Genomic DNA, 18,195 nt, shown 5'->3' with positions numbered 1-18,195 from the left:
CCACCTCTCTCTTCACCTTGCGCCTTATCTCCTTGTACTCTTGTCTACTTTCTGCATCTCTCTGACTATCCCACTTCTTCTTTGCCATCCTCTTCCTCTGTATACTCTCCTGTATTTCCTAATTCTCCACCAGGTTTCCTTTTCCTCCTTCCTCTTTCCAGATGTCACACCAAGCACCCTTCTTGCTGTCACCCTTACTACATCTGCTGTAGTTTCCCAGCTGTCTGGCAACTCTTCACTGCCGCCCAGTGCATGTCTCACCTTCTCCCTAAACTCAACCTTGCAGTCTTCCTTTTTCAACCTCCACCATTTGATCCTTGGCTCTGCCCTCACTCTCTTCCTCTTCTTGATCTCCAACGTTGTCCTACAGACCACCATCCTATGCTGCTTGACTACACTTTCCCCTGCCACCACTTTGCAGTCTTCAATCTCCTTCAGATCAACTCTTCTGCATAGGATGTAATCTACCTGTGTGCATCTTCCTCCACTCTTGTAGGTAACCCTATGTTCCTCCCTCTTCTTAAAATTTGTATTGTATTGTATATAGGATGGACAGCCATGTCCATCCTTTTGGCAAAATCCACTATCCTCTGACCTTCTTCATTGCTCTCCTTGACACTTCCTGTTGAAACTAAATCTGATAATTTGTTAACCTAATTTCTACTGCTACTGCAGCTCCAAACCTATATCTTCCCGTATAGTGTTTTATAAAACAAAAATACTTGGATGAGAAAATGAGAAAATGGATGGATACATGCAACATCTGAGAGTGACCTTACGTAATTTCTGTTTTGTCAGTTTATCTGCATACTTTATATGTTACATTATGTCCCTATATTTATTTATTTTTATTATGTTAGTGCATGAACTTCTGCTTTTAGTATACTTATAATTTCATATAACCTTAAAAAGGAGCATCTATTAATATCTGAACTAGAGTGAAGATGTGTCAGCTAACTGCTCCTGTACAAAACTGTCTTCTTACCATACTGAAATAGATAACATCTCAGCAGTGGAGCCTTTGTGTTTAACATAAATCCGTTTTGCTTCTGAAAATAAGAATACATTCACTTCTTCATATGTAAATGTATACTATTTAATTGCTTGAAATTATCAGACACAGAGAATGTACTTTACAATGCCATGTAGGTTTTTTTCCCTGCCATGCATCTATTCTGGAAAAAAGTGGAGAAAATGGAATTGGTGGACTGTTAATCTTAAAATGTAAAAAAAAAGCACATTCATTTAAATGTAGAAAACTAACAAGCACATTGTATTGTGTAGTGATGCTTCCTTACACCTGCAGGGCTCCAATTGATTACTGGTGGGTAAATAACTGTGTTAAGAATGCAAATTCTGCCTGTGTCTGAGGGTTTTATCCCTGGCCCTCACAGGTCCTAAAGCTGTTTGGCTAAAGTAATTGGCAAATCCAGATTAGCTCTATTAGTGAGGGTGGTCTGTGAGGAACTGCCATTCCTTAACATGACATTCTTAGGGATCACTGCAGAGTCTGTCCTGGGAGCATGATGCACAAGGCAGGGACACGCTCAGAACTACAAGGTGACAGTCCACTATATCTTAACTTATTTATGCTTTACTCTCAGAGCTGCTTTCTGGGACAGATGTCTAAACTAAGCAGTTTCAGAAAAAAGATGGGAGGATGAATGGATGGATAGGTAAAGAAAAGTAAATATAATCATTCAAATCAGGAGACATGTGAAACTGTCAATCACTTATCACAGCATTTAATGTGTGTAGAATACTAATTTACATCATTGGCACAGAATTATGGGACACCTGACCCAATATAAATGTTTTATGTATTATATCATTTTAAAAGATACTGTTAACATGTCGTTTTTGTTACCTTTTTTATTTATTTATCCAAATAAAAAATGTATGTTCCAGATACAGTGTTATGAGAAAACATCCCATAATTCTCTGGATATTTTATAAAAGCCATGGAGTGTTTTTTTTTTTTTTAGTTTTTGTAAGTGTTATTTTGGCTCTGTCAAAAATGAGTAAGGATTAAAATATCAAAGATGAAAGCCGTAAGATATAATGAAAGTATTGTAATTGTGTGTATTTTCCATATTTACTAAAGCAGTATTAAAATCCATAAGTAAATATATTTAACTGTATATAGTCTGGCATGTATAACGTGCATACACATGTTTCGTAGTTCATGGCGTATCAAGGCCAATAAATACTGATGAAGAGAGAATCTACCAGTCATAAAGTAAAACATAGTAATACCAAATTTAGTAATTTTTTCTTTAAAGCAGATTTATTATACACATTTTACAAATACATTCAAAGGTCGAACTTAATTGTGTATATATCTGTATACAATTTTTCTATTTCTTTAGCTTCTATGACCAGACTACTTTAGTTTTTTTTAATCGTGGAACACTGAGAACTTTACATGTATAAAGAGGTCGATTGAGTTGCAGACGATACAATGTATCACCAATCTTAAATAACCATACGTTTTGAGACATTTTAATTAACCTGGGATAGAGAGGACGATTAGATGTTAACTATGAACAGGCAGATCGGGTTGAAAAAGCAATATCATCCATTTTGCACCCTGAATCTCATCAAAAGGCACACCGACACATACTGTTTCCAGGCCAGTTTAGTGTCACAATTGAACTAAGACGCTTCTCGTTGGGTTGCTGGAGGAAAGCCCACTCAGAACCTGGAAGGCGGTCTAATTTTATACTCAAGTATTTTGGAGTTGCGAAGCAGTAACCCTCACCGTTGTGCTTACAGTGCCACACATGTCTTCCTCTCACAAATACACATTCCTATAACTGGAAGAACTGTAAATTGGCACAGTACGAGTGACCATTGTGTGTGCAGCGCGAATTCCCACTTTGCTAACTGCACAGCCACCAGCTTCTCAAAACCCTGCAGATAAGATAAGCGGCTATGGAAAAATAAGTGAACGCAAATTAGACCCTGGGGTAACATAACAAAATTCATAAGATTTCAAAATCAGAAAACTGGTAATCTAATAATTACTTGTTCTTGTTTTCAATGTTTTACAATGGAAGTTGATAGTAGTACAGTAATAATTAGGTTACTTTAACGCTGCGTACCTAACATCTTTCGAACTCTCTGTGGACGAGAATCCCAAGACTACACCATCCATTAAACAGTTAATAATATTCAGTACGTCGAGGTCTTTCAGATAAGTAAGACGGCTCTCCACCTTTCACAAAGGTTATAAAAGTCTCATTTTTACTCTATAAATAAACACCTAGTCGGTTCATTTGTTTGCCTGCGGGCAAGATAAGACATTTGTGAAATCTCGTTTTCTTTATGCCATGAAACCCTGACACCAATACATGGAATTTGCTGGCGTCGGTGACTCCTCCTTTGAGCTTCAGAGTAAAACACGAGGGTGTGTTTTGGGGAAAAAAAGGCCAGGGCAAGCAGAAGGAGGAACCGAGACCTCTACGTGAAGCTGAGTTTCTTCACGGGCGTTCTGATTGCTATGCGATATGTGAACTAAGGCGCTTTAAGATACGCGATATTTCTCAAGGCGCGACCAGATCGTAACTTGGTGACGCTGAGACAGCTTCGGCGGAACAGCTAAACACCGGGATTCACTTCTGTCTACACAATGTAGTGTTAAGTACCAAGAGGAAAATCCCGAAACTTTACAACCTGAACCGGGAAAGTGCTGCTGAAACTACCCAGTACTTCTCCTTTTTTTTAACGCGCATATCTTTGTTTCTTTCCATTCTGTCACGGTGAAACTAAAACCAGCTTGCGAGACTCGTTTGTCCGACTCGCCCAGTTTCACGCCTGCGCAGCATGTCTCTTTGGAAAAAGGTGCACCTGAAAGTCATCCTGCTAGGGAACTCGGGGTAAGTGCTTGTCTTCTGTTTTTGGGACTGCGACTTCGTGTTAATAAGTAACCACACGGCAGTGCTGGCGTGGCATGGTGCTGAGGTGCCCTTAAGCTGCCACAGTGCTTGGGGCGTTACTCCGTTGACGTATATTTCACTACATTTGTCAAGAGGAATGAAATAAAAACATGAACAAAGTGCACAAAAGACAGATGAAATGTACATCGGATCTTCTTAGCATTTGTGGGATTGCAGTGCAATGTCAGAGAAACAAAACGTGTGTAAATGTTACTATTAAAAGCGAAGTCATTTGAGGTGTGCGCTGTTATGGTTTGCGCAATCCTCCTAAATCAGTGACTGACAGTGTCATGCTGAAGCTGCTGCTGACCGTCCATAAAGACTGGGAGTGGTGCTGTGTCTGCAGATGAAGTGAAACAGTAAAGAAAGGCCATAATATGAATCAAATGCATTTTCCAGAAGTTCCCCAACATTCTTTATCTAAATTATTGAAACTGGATTACATTATAGAACTTAAGGAAGGACTCTGATTCTGTTATACTTCCTGTGGTAAAATGTTCTGAAACTATTATCCATATAGAGAGTTGTTACCATTATAAATAAATACAATTCTCACAGTTGCACACACCTAAGATGGGACAGCATGTTCAATAGATGTATTCACAAGTTTTCTTGATCTACTGTATGTGTTCAAATACTAGATCTCCTCTTTTTGAAACTGTATTTAGGCAACATTTGGCAGAAGACAGAAATAATCCTTTAATGGTGTGCCATTTCATTAAGGAGTGCACATACTTGGCAAATTTAAATTACCAGTCAGCCTAAACTGTCTGGGTTTGGGATGAAGGAAAAAACGGACCTCTAGGTGCATAAGTGGCAGGCAGCACAGGTTCCTAAATTGGAAAAAAAACTATGTTAATACATTAAGGGTAAGTTTGGTAAAAACAAAAACAGCAGAAGGCCACTGACTGGAAGAGTTATTGTCTTGCCCATTTTAGAGTCTTGCAGAGCAATCAGGCATGCTTAAATGTATGTGGGACTTGGGGAGTAGGCATACCAGGGACTTCTAGATGGTACTTGAGTCTGCTGCCTGACCATTAAAATGTTTGGCCTGAAATTGGCCGTAAAAGTTTTCTTGATCATGAGTCTAGAATTAAACTGGAAATCTGTGGTAAACCGGCCAGACTTTAATCAAGCCTCACATACTAATTAAAAAATTAAATTTAAAATTTATTATTAAAAAATTAAATTAAAAAACAGTATGAATGTTAACTCATTTATTACATTGTAGATTCAGGAATTTCTTTTAAATCATTCATAGACTGTCAGAGTACTGGACACTTTTTCAAAAGTCATTCATTCTAATAAAGGAAGTCTTCAGGGATGTGTCTTATCACCATTACTTTTTACTCTGTGTACACAAGTGTTCTAAGATCTAACAAAGACCATTGTTCTGGTATCTCCTATGTTGATGACACCATGTTGATAGGACACATATCTGCAGGAAATGAAAGCCATTATTTAAATCAAGTGGACTGTCTGGTAAACAGGTGCAGCAAGAACTATCTTTCTCTGACTTTCAAAAAGAGCAAAGAAATTATATTTGACTTCAAGAGACCGAAAATTGCATAAAAAAACTTTGGATCTAACCTAGATAACAATCTTAATTGGAATACAAATGCAAAAATATTCTCTAATCCTATGAACAATAATTTCTCCTCTGTAAACACAGACTGCTTAAAGTTGCCTTTTTATTGCTGTGTGATTATCTGTCTGTTATCACTTTCAGCTTCATTGCCTGATTTAGTAGTCTGACAGATCAAAATTATAAAAAAAAACCTCTGACAGATTACCAAATATGCAGCTAAAGTTTTTAGGGCTGATATAGATTAATGAAACTGCCTGCAATACCTGTAATTAATCAATAATTCAGCAAGGCTCCTACTTTATTTACCTTTGTCTTTTGTAAGAGGCAGGTCTCCAGCCTTTAGACATGTTTCGAGGTAACTGAAACACACTCGTTATGTTAAATAAATACATATATTGACATATAAGACTGGATGCAGACACACTAGATAGACAAACATAACATATAGGCTGGCTATTTACTGGTAGTTAGAGTTCTACTTTATCTTGGCACAGATAAATAGTTTTACAATACCATGTTTTTATGGATAATGTCCAGTGCTGTTTGGAGTTGTTGCTCTGGGTTCAAGTGGAAGATTTTTTTTGCATTGCAGTGCACTCTTTCTTTTTGCTGCATGATCCTTGTTAGTGCTTTGTTCCTGCTTTCTCGGCTTGCTTTCTGCTGTTGAGTCCTTTGCCATGCTGTCTGAATCTTAGGGAAAAGCATTCTGGCACAAGAGTAGATGCAGAAGTTCCCTTCTTGTAGTGATGGCTGCTTCGCATCCTTCAGACCAGCTCATTGTTTAGTTTGGCAAACTGGATCCCAGCTCTCAGGTTCACAAAAAAAAGAGTTTGTCGGGTTCAGCTCTCCAAGAGAGCTGCTCATTACTTTTAGGTTTCAGATGGTCATTTTGTATATTTCCCCCTCCCCGTGAGAGTCCTCAGGGAGTTCAATGAGTGTCCAACAAATATCCCAGAGAGAGAGAGGAGCTTCTGGATGGTGCAACGAGTTTTAAAGGAAGGTGGAACCTTCTGATTGTATTAAAATCACTTCCAGTTACAAAATCAGTCTTGTAATAGATGAGTTCTTCTGTCCATCTTAGTTGTCATCCCTTGAATTATAGGTTTTTGTCCTTGCTTCAGTCCATTTCGGTCCTTTTGGTTCAAGAGGTCTGAAGAGGGGTCTCTAGAGAGATGTCAGTACAACTCTGATTTACACCTTTGTTATCAGATAAAGTCCAGGCAGATCCTGATATAAGCTGGAGTTCACAATCACTTAGTTTGGAACACCTGCATCCCTGTTAAATCTGCTTTCTTAACAGACCTGGTGTGCCACTAAAGCTTAACAGAACGGGCAGCGAACACCTTGTTTACACTCTTCTGAGATGCGTTCATTTCCCGCAAGCATTAAAATTTGGCAAAACAGAAGTACCTGCTGTACATTCCTCAGACATCTTCACCTACCTGCTAAGTTTCCCATGTCTGTATATAAAATGAACAGTCTAGTTGTTCTGCCACACCACCACAGAATGATGGTGACAGCCAGGATCTTTTTTTACTCATATGTCCAGAATGAACTCCCTCAGAGATTTTTTGGCATGATACAGTGTCACTGAATTATGGACAAAGGTATTATGGTGCTAGATACATGTATGAGCAGATTATGTTAGGTTGGTGTGTACATCGAGACGTACATGACATTAACAGAAACCTAGAGTCAGTTCACCCCAGTTGAGACCAGGGAACTTAATCCTAAAAAAAAAAAAATCAAAACAAGACTAGGTGTTCATTCTTGATTCAATCTTGTTGTGCTGATCATCTTTTTCCCTTGGATATGGTATGTGCACCTGTGAGCTACTATGCATTTTTTTTATTTGAGTTTAAGTGGAATATACGGGTTCCTCTTCTCAGCCCCCTATGAGAAGTTCTTTTGGAATAACACATCCATTTGTGCCTTCACATTTGGTCCGGGGACTGCTATCCCTTTTCTAAACAAAATTTTCATGCTTTTTTTTTAGTGCCAGATTTTATGGAAGTCAATTTTGGATAGTCGTTTGTGTAGTGTTTTAGACCAATTTGATAAAGGCAATCCACCAGATGAAGACAAGGCTTTTGATAGCTAAGTTTTAATGATAATGTTTGTATGCAAATCAGTCTACCACATTGATGTCACAATGCTAAAGAAATGTGAAATACACCACAGATCTGTAGTTTAAGATATCTGCAAGGAATGAAGAGTGTGGAAAGGCCTTATCAGTTTCGTATTTAGCTGCCTTTACTAATGCCAGCTTTGAGCAAAATTAAAAGGATTTAAATGTTCATTTGTGTCTAATTATTATTGACGTGGGCTGCTGCTTCTACAGCTTGTTCACATTATGATAGATTAAGTAAATAAAATGAGGCATACAGAAAAGACTGAAGTTAGGGTGCGTCTTTTATAAGTGGATTGTTGATTCTGCAGAGTGCTTAAGGGTTGTACTGCATTGCAAACAACATCCAGAAACTGAAAGTAATTTATACAGGATATAACTGTTAGGATGAATTCTTCCTTTTACCTGATAAAAATCAATATTATTTAAAGGAGTGCATTACTGGTGGGTGAGTTGAACTCAGCAAGTTTATTATGGGCTGGCCTGCTCTCACATCCTAAGTTTAATATATGCACACACATAGAAAGAGACAAACACACACCCTGACCCAATCCACTTAAGCACTGATTATAAGTGATGTTTGCGCAGGTTCTCTCTCCTTAGTACTCATAGAGATTCACAAGCTTTAGCATAAACAACACAAATGTTTTGAGATATAATCTAGACCTAAAGTCTGCTGTACGTTGATCCCAGAGAATAGCCTAGACCCTTGGTGGATGATACATCTTCAGAATGTCACCGGACCTAAAGACTGATGCACAGCTTGGTTATAATATAGGGCCTGCAGTAACAAAATGGTGATTGTTCACTTCATAACAAGCAGCTTACATTGGGCAGGTGATTAAGAGAATTTGATGATGTTTAGGTATGTTTTGAGGTATTTTTTTTATTTCATACCTTTCCCTTTTTTATTTGCGTTTTGAAATGTGATGTTTGTAGCATTGCACATTGGTGACAACACTGGACACACAACTGAATATCCACTGATGCCATAAGTATAATTTCTGCATGCATACACAAGTGATATCATGAGAGTACCTTTTCGCATAAAAGCATGTGACTGGAATAGCTTATTTTTCAGATCTTTGTACAAACTGTGGGGCTCAGCCAATTTTTTAGCAAAAAAAAAAAAAAGAAATACTTTAAAAATCTAAGAAAACATTGTGCTTTACTACTCAGTAATTAGAAGTTTGTGACAGGGAAGACAATTGCAATCTGCTAGATCATGACATTTTTATAATATGGTACTTTATCATATTGTAAACAGCTTACACATTTTGTAAACATTGTTTACAATAAATATAATAACGGAAACCTTTAAAATAGAGCAAATGTTTCAAAATTGTGTTAAATGTTTCCATTTACTAAACTTTTATTAAACTTTTCTGCAAAATTCTTTAGAATAAGAAAGGTAATTTAATATTAGATTTAATGAATGTTTATACAAATTATAGGTTATTGCCTAGCTTCAGGGTGTCTCTTCAGTCATTTTCTTCTTTTCAGTTTAGTTTTACAATTTGCTTTAAATCAATTATCTTTACAGTTAGTGCAGAAGCCTTTTTTATGTTTTCACTGCCATTTCAAGCAATTAATTGAATTGTGGATGTGTTGCAGAAGCAAAAGATCTATTTATCACTTTTGCAGGCTAAACAAAAGTTTAATTCTAGCTATCTGAGACACGGAGTACTCCTGTTACTATAATTGTTTGGTGTCTGGAGTTTAAATTTATTACTGTACTAGGGGGCTCTGCCCCCTGCTTGCTTTGCTCGCCAATTTAAACATATTGTTATTTTCATGGGAATTGTCACATATGCATAATAGAACTAAATATTTTACATTACAGTGGGTAATTAACCATAGTAAAAATAGTGAAACGTATTAAATTGAAAGAAAATTATGTTTCATGTTGCGTTAGAGGTATTCAGTGCGTTATACGTTTTTGTTCTGTTTGCTATTGAAATTAACACGCAAATACTTTTTAAATTTACACTTTTACTGTAAAACTTCAGTAAAAACAATTTTTTGAATTAACTTTTTGTCAATATCACATTGAATTTTGATTCCATGTTTGGACTTACATCATGACAACTCAACATTTAACTGCCCGTGAGTGAATATTGTATCTTTTTCTCTAATAAATAAACCAAATTTTTCGAATGTTTGTCCCTGTGATTTGTTAATTGTCATAGCAAAAGCTATTCTAACGGGAAACTATGAACATTTTAATATGAATAGCATATCAAGATCTCCTTTGGGGTCTAATGTTATCTGCAGAAGATGTACTACATTTGTGAATTTCCCCTTGGGATTAATAAAGTATCTATCTATCTATCTATCTATCTTTCTATCTATCTACATTACCTTTTTTGTCACCTGTTAAAATTTTACATGTCAGAATTGTTTGACCAATTTTGAATACAACTAATCTTGTCCTATTGCATAGCCCATCACTCAGACATAAATTACGCAATAACATTACAATACATCCTTCTTTCAACATAATTTAGCCAGTGGAAGACCGGACAGTGTTAACAGTTGTAGATATTCTACAGGATATTGTAAGTTGATGTTTTCATCTTCCACAACATCACCACCAACTGTTTCAGCATAGTCTATTGATACGCATTTAACCAATTTGCTGTGTAACTGATCGACAATTTTTGCATTAATTCATTTAACTTCATCGTTTCTCAGTGCTAGGATTGCCCGTGTACTCTTTTCTTCTGTTGATAACCCTTCAGGATGAAATTCTTCAATAAGAATTGGACATAACAAGTCTTCTTTTATTGGGAACTTAAAGTGAGGAAAACATAAAAATTTATAAGAGCTGAGAGCACAGGAACTGTGTCAGACAAAAGCATTCACATGAATGAGAGGGGAGAGGACAGTGGATTTGGTTGAAAATGGTTGAGAGGGGGACGGTACTTGAAAAAATCTCTTGGCAATAGTCTCATCTCAAGATTTTCTTTTCTAATAGAGAGATATAATGTGTACATTATTTCAATTTTTACATAAAGACTTTGCCCCCTGCTCGCTTTGCGCGCTAACACCCCTGCTTGCACTACACACCTGCAACTTTGTGCCTCTGCCGCTCGCATATGTGGATTTCATTTTCACCAAACAACAAAACTTTTATTTCTCGCGGATAGTCCTCTTCATTGGAAAGAAACGCTACTTTTCCTTGATGGCAACATGAATTAGACGATCTACAAGTCTCCGACTTAAAGTTTAAAGCCAAACAATATCTACATCTGTCATATCTCCTATGTCCATTATATTCAATCTCTTTTTGTTTTTACCTTTTCATCAATATCGCATTAAATTTTGATTCTGTGTTTGGAATTACATTGTGACAACGCAACGTATAACTGCCCCTTGAGTGAATATCGTTTCTTTCTCTCTACACAAACTGTGTCTGACAATAGCATTCACACAAATGAGAAATGATTGAACCGTGTGCGTGGTTGTAAATGTTTTAGATGTGGGCAGGACTTTTCCAAATCTCTTTGCATAAAGTCTCATGGGGCTTGAAATTTTCTCTCGCGGGATTCCACTTTCACCAAACAACAAATCTTTTAATTCTCGCGGATACACCTCTTCATTGGGAAGAAACACTACTTTTCCCTGATGGCAACACGAATTAGACGATCTATAAGTCTCCGACTTAAAGTTTAAATCCGAACAATATATTCAATCTCTTTTCGCTGTTCTGTTATTTCACCGAGTAATAATTACCGCTTGTTTGTGCTAATGTGATCTTTACTATCATTTTTTTGAGACTTTCGAATTTTCTTAATTCCATTATCTCTAACCTGCTCTGCATGTGTATTGCGCCAACGTTTTTGAATTCTTTATGACGTTTGTCATTTACTCTTTGTCTTTTATTTACGGCCCCGGGTGTGGTTAAATCTCTTGGCACAAAGTCTCGTCTGAGAGACATGAAGTGTCTCTCTGAGAAAGTCATGTCTCGTCTCTCTTCCCAAACATTTTTTTATTATAATAGAGAGATGTTATATGTTATATTGCATCATGCTGGTGGCAATATATGTCTAAATAATAAATTATCCATAAAATGTACTTCACATGCCATACTGCATCACAGGTATTATGTTATTGTCATCCTTTCAGTACCTGTAATGTTTAGGTGATTCATCTAGACATTCATTCTACAGTATTGGTAGCTCTCAATAGTTTGTTCATTTGAAGTTACAATGTATACACAAAAGTCACAGTCTTTGTGGAGCCTTTTGGGTTATTTTAATTACTGTGTCTTCCATTATCAGTGTAAAAATACAGCAGTGGTTGGTTTACACTGAAACTATTAAAGAGTTTTTATGCACTTGTGATTCTTGAGACAAGTTTAGTTTTATAAACAGTTTTATAACATCATGGTGATTGAAATCTAGGTTTTGTAGTATAACAGCATTTATGGATGCCACCTATTGAGGGCAGACTCCTAACTCCAACTCTAACCAACATTCATTTTCATTTTCAGTACAACCTTGAAGGACATAAGTTGCAATCTCAACATTTTTACTTCCCAAGTTCACATACAGCTTGTAGGATGTCTTTTTTAATGGGGGTTTCATGCCCAAAACTGCATGTTTTACAAAAGTAGTTTCTGCATATACTGTATTGTAGAGCAGTACACTCTGCTACAGAATTAACTTCCATTGTAAGTTTTAAATGGGATGAGTAGGTCTAGAAAGTTGATGAAAGAGATGAGTGCAAATCTAAAAATGAATTGAAATATTTTAGGAGACCTAAGAAGTACTGAATATCTTCTGCCATTTCAGAGTTGGCAAGTCATCCTTCATGAACCAATATGTGAACCATCGCTTCACCAACATGTACAGAGCAACCATTGGAGCAGATTTCTTGACAAAAGAAGTCAATGTGGATGAGAGGAATGTGGTGCTGCAGGTATGTCTAAGAACGGTCACTTGGGATATCCTACAGAACAACTGTTTTGTGGCCACTGACCTTACCTCCCCAACAAGACTCAGTATGGTATTTTTGGTGTTAAAATGTTTGGTAAGATAATAACTATTTCTTAATAAGAAACCTTAACCTTTCTCTTCTTTGGCCATGTTTTCCTCTATTGGGCATAAATAGGACTAGCTATTTTGATCTGATTCGAAATTAGTGAATCCCTTTCGTTGAACAGTACATGACTTAATGGAATCTTTAAATATGTATAGTCAACCATTTGTTGATCACTTTAGGATTGCAGTGACCTGGAGGCCATCCCAGCAGTTCATCCAAAGGCACACACACTAACTGGCCCCTTACCCCAATGTTCTTTAGTTTGATGAACTGATCAGGCAGCATGCCTTTATTCTATGGAGCGATATTTCAGTCCTTGAAGCAAACACACAAGAATAGAACATATTACTACACAGAAGGCACCACAACCAAGAACCAACTCTGAGTGACTATAGTTCAGAAATTTTATTTTCTGATTGTAGAAAACAATGTGGTTTAATGTCATGAGGTGGTGCTGTAAACTATATAAGTAAATAATTTCTGACATGTGTCTTACTGGAAACAACCTGAATGTGACATTCTAAATTCCCTTTTTTCAACACTAGATTCAAGCCTTTAATTGTGGAATTCCAAGGATTTTCCTGCCCAGCTAAAAATTATAACCTGGATCCTCTCTGTGGTATCACGTCGAGTGGAAGGAACCTGGTATACCTTACATGAAATTTGCTCTCGAGGCATCCTCACCAGATTCCCAGAACACCTTAGATGGCTCCAACAGATATGGAGGAGTACCAGGTCCACTGTGGGGTCCTCCTGGGAAGTTGAGCTTTTTCAGCCTGTCTTAGTAGAAGAAGGTACAGGAAAAAAGAATAAGGAAAAAAGGCACAGGAGTCTTACAGATTACAAAATTCTATGGCTTGTATTGAAAATCATTCCTCAGTTATACTTTTCCCCTAGCAAAATGTCACAGCATTCATTAATAAAATGAGTGTTGCCTGAACACTCTGTGCCCACTTCGCCACCATGGATCACTATACTGACTACAGCTCTGTAGCTGTTTCCCAAACATTTATCAATCTCAGGACCCAAGGTATCTAAAACTCTGCAAAGACAATGAGCTTTAGCAAGATGTGTGTAGGGCTTGTGTGTCCCAGAGCTTTTGAGTAATATTGGCAGGAATCATCTTTTTTTATTCACCTGGGTGGGAAGGCTGCAGGTGTAAGTGTAATAAAAATAGGATGAAAGGTATTAGCCATAAGAATCTGAATGATGAGATCCCCACACTGAAGCCTAGCAATCACTGATTTGAAATGTCATATGATCTATATGGTACACATAAATAAATATATGGAGGAGGAGCTGGGCACCAAAGTGACATTAATCTAAAATAATAAAGCATACTGTTTGAAATATTTGTGTTTGTTGCAAACTTAAATGTTTCAATATTTAATATTGATAGTATTTCCAGACCTTTACCAACTATTGTCATGGTACGCCTCCTAGCAGATCTGAAGTAACACTGAGAAAGAGACCTCTCTGTTAATAACTCGGGAACTCGACAAAATTCATTCTTTATCAGTATGTACAAAACATGCTATGATTCAGTTTAAAAATTGTGCACTCGACACACCTCTCCAGATTAAATATATTTAAAATAAATCAGAAATTTAACCCAAATTGTGAATAATGCCATGGAGTTGGTGACCTTGCTTTGAGACTGCCCTAAGTTAGTTAGCACATTAACTAATTTTACTCAATTGGAAGAATCCTAATGTACCCTCCATACCTCAGTGGGAAAATGATATTTTACAGTATATTACCTAAAATGTGAAAAAAATATTGTTTGGAACGGTGCACAGCTTCTTTAGGATCTGGCAAGTATTCATTAATATTATTTTAAAATAAGTCTGCCAGGCTCTTACTGACATCTTTAACCCCTGTGGTTTTAATTAATATGAGGAATTATAATATAATGGGCTTTCCATTACTAATTAGCTCTTTGTCTTGGGTAATTGGGGCTTTTAGTATTAAGATTAGAGAGTTTTTATTTCTTTCTGTGATTTAGAACATTGATTGTGTTTTTGATTGGACTTTTTTTCTGTTATTGTGTTTAATTTGTAGCAAAGTGTGTTTGATTGCTACATTATAGCTCTTCTCTTGTACTACATATATCTACACATAAATGCAATTTTATTTTAACAGACATAGTGGTTCTGTGGCTAAAGACCTGTGCTGGTATCTGGAAGGTTGCTGGTTCAAATCCCATTACCGCCAGCAGGAATTGTATCTGCTCTGACCTCCAAAGAGAAATAACAGCATAAAAATCACAATTTCAGTATATATAAATATATATATACTGAAATTTTGATTTTTATGTGTATATATATATATATATATATATATACATACAGTATACTAGCCGATGCCCGCTGTAGCATACGGCGGTATAAGAATAGGAACGGAAAATGGTGAGAAAGGAATTCAGAAATCAAGTAGAAATAAATACTTCTTGAAAGACGCAGTGTGCGTGTAGAATTTCCAGCCAAGTAGAATTACATGTGAAAGTGATAAATAAATCAGACTTTCCGAATTTACGTACTATGGCCATGGCATCCTGATAGTTTTGTTGCATGTATCTTGGACTTCCTGGAAATGTGGACGGTAATATAATCATTTTGCCTACATGTATGTTGTTGTTTTCAGCGTTTGCTTGCAGTGCGTCTGTATTCAAACATTGTATTGTTCCACGCGCAGATCTTGTTGATGTAATCTGAGATAGTTCAGACGCGCGCCCTCTGTTTTAACATACGCATCTACGAAGTACTGTTGGAATAATTTGCCGCTGGAGTGCAAAATACTAAATGTATTCCTCATTGCTAATCTGTACGCGTAAAATTGATATTGAGTAAGCCTTATTCGCTTGGTGGTTCTTTTATCGGGAACATGTTGTAAATCTTTGTGCCAGCCAATGTCTCCATAAGGGAATAAAAGTGGGTAAACCATAGGATCGCAATTCATATTGAGCGTGAAAGTCTGTTTACAGGAGTTGCCTATGGGATAGATGCAAATGTCCCTTTCGGCAGTCGGTTCGCCATCTTCTCCGACGAAAATCGCTGCAACATCGGTATGACATGTCGGGGCATTGTATCGTTGTAAATCCTGCCTAGGGTTTTCCTTGAAAACCATTCATACAGATGCTGTTGGATTGGACTGAGCGATTTCATGCATGTGCTTGTATGATTTAGCGAAGGGATTGATGGTTCTGAGCATGGAATCTAGCTGGAGAAGTACATTTTTGCTGCATGCAGAGTTTGCTTTATTTTGTAAGCATACTTCAGTAGCTTGCGCTGTGTCAAAAACATACAACTGTCCATATCCTGGAGAGGTAGAAGTGTTAGCGTATAGTAGAGAGATTTGGTGATAAATTTGCCTGTGTATTTTAAAACAGTGTGGTCCGTGGTCAGGAGGTTGAGTTATCTGTGCACCCATGGAAGCAAACGCTAGAGAAGAGTTGTATTCTCAAATGTGTTCACGATAATTTGTAGCTTTTGATGTTTGCTGTGTAAGAAGCTGTTGTAAAGACACAGGTGGCTCCCACAAAGGTGGTAAAGCTACTTTACCATTGTGGCAGCACCTTGAGTACTTGTTGGATGTATTACGCTCAGCAGGCCAGTATAGTGCATGACATGGAAGACGACGAATAGGAATCGAGAAATGCCATGTCGGCTGTGTGTGGGTGGGACCGGTTTTGAAGTGGAAGCAGGACGAACCAGAAGAGAAATATATATAAGAGATATATACACAAACTGAACACTTTTTAATCAGAGTATAGCATCAAGTCAGTGAAACTTCTGGGCTATTGATCTGGTCAGTTAAGTAGCAGAGGGAGTTGTTAATCAGTTTTGGCTGCTTTGGTGCACTTTAGGGGCAACAATGAGACAACCCCCAAAACTGGAATGCTTTAACAGGTGGAGGCCACTGACATTTTCCCTCCTCATCTTTTCTGACTGTTTTTTCTCTAGTTTTGCATTTGGCTACGGTCAGTGTCACTACTGGTAGCATGAGGCGATACCTGGACCCTACACAGGTTGCACAGGTAGTCCAACTTTTCCAGGTTGGGTTTGCTGTGTCTCCCATGGTGGAGATTCCAGGAGACAGGCAGTTACTCTGGGAGAGCTGGACAGGGTCGTAGAAGGTCCTTAACCCATCAGCAGGACCGGTATCTGCTCCTTTGGGCAAGGAGGAACAGGATGAGCACTGCCAGAGCCCTACAAAATGACCTCCAGCAGGCCACTGGTGTGAATACCTCTGACCAAACAATCAGAAACAGACTTCATGAGGGTGGCCTGGTGGGCCCAACGTCCTCTAGTGGGCCTTGTGGTGATTGCCCGGCATTGTAGAGCTCGATTGACATTTGCCATAGAATACCAGAATTGGCAGGTCTACCACTGGTGCACTGTGCTTTTCACAGATGAGAGCAGGTTCATCCTGAGCACATGTGACAGATGTGAAAGGGTCTGGAGAAGGCGTGGAGAACATTATGCTGCCTGTAACATCATTTAGCATGACCAGTTTGGTGGTGGGTCAGTGATAGTCTGGGGAGGCATATCCATGGAGGGACGCACAGACCTCTACAGGCTAGACAACGGTACCTTGACTGCCGTTAGGTGTCAGGATGAAACCCTTGTACCCATTGTCAGACCCTATGCTGGTGCAGTGGGTCCTGGGTTCCTCCTAGTGCACGACAATGCCTGGCCTCATGTGGCTTGAGTATTTAGGCAGTTCCTGGAGGATGAAGGAATTGATATCATTGACTGGCCCCCACACTCAGCTGACCTAAATCCAATAGAACACCTCTGGGAAATTATGTTTTGGTCCATCCGACGCTGCCAGGTTGCACCTCAGACTGTCCAGGAGCTCAGTGATGCCTTGGTCCAGATCAGGGAGGAGATTCCCCAGGACGCCGTCTATCGTCTAATTAGGAGCATGCCCACCCTGACTTTGTCAGTCATGCATACAAGCACGTGCAGGCCTTACAATCTACTGAGTACGATTTGGAGTTGCTGCAATGAAATTTCGGCAAAATGAACTACCCTGCCACATCATTTTTTCACTTTGATTTTCGGGGTATCTTTGAATTCAGCCCTCTGTAGGTTGATAATTTTCATTTCCATCAAATGATGTGCCATCCTTTTGTTCCTAACACATTACCCAGTCCATATCAGTATAGATATCCAGCAGGATTGTTTTTCCCAATGAGATCTGATGTGTTTTCAAAGTGTTTTTTAATTTTTTTGAGCAGTTTATATATATATATATATATATATATATACACACACATAGTACCAGTCAAAGGTTTGGACACAGCCAGACATTTTGATGTTTTTGGTACAAATTGACACCTTTTTTTATAGATACCATTACATTTAAATTTACAGCCATTACTACTGTTTCTAATGGCTATTACTGCCTGAAATAGAGAGATTTTTAATTTACTATTCATGTACTCCAGTAGATTTGTGCATGTAAATGCAGTGTGATTACTAGGAGGCCCC

General features: G+C 37.9%; 1 protein-coding gene across 2 annotated transcripts in view; it reads left to right on the top strand.

The window, feature by feature from the left end:
- Positions 1-3,395: 3,395 nt before the first annotated feature.
- si:dkey-13a21.4 (uncharacterized protein LOC494576 homolog) overlaps positions 3,396-18,195 on the top strand; it is a 991,873-nt gene continuing 977,073 nt past the window's right edge. The window contains exons 1-2 of one of the 2 annotated variants that reach the window (XM_051933519.1): positions 3,396-3,878; positions 12,451-12,577. In XM_051933519.1, the coding sequence (XP_051789479.1) occupies positions 3,826-3,878; positions 12,451-12,577 (180 nt within the window). In that variant the 5' untranslated portion in view covers positions 3,396-3,825. The remainder of the gene's footprint in view (positions 3,879-12,450; positions 12,578-18,195) is intronic. The other variant, XM_028813308.2, reaches the window with a different exon arrangement.

Source organism: Erpetoichthys calabaricus, chromosome 11 (genome assembly GCF_900747795.2).
Source record: "Erpetoichthys calabaricus chromosome 11, fErpCal1.3, whole genome shotgun sequence".
Lineage (NCBI taxonomy): Eukaryota > Metazoa > Chordata > Cladistia > Polypteriformes > Polypteridae > Erpetoichthys > Erpetoichthys calabaricus.
Note: the sequence above shows the minus strand (reverse complement) of the source record. Positions and strands in the feature narration are given on the sequence as shown.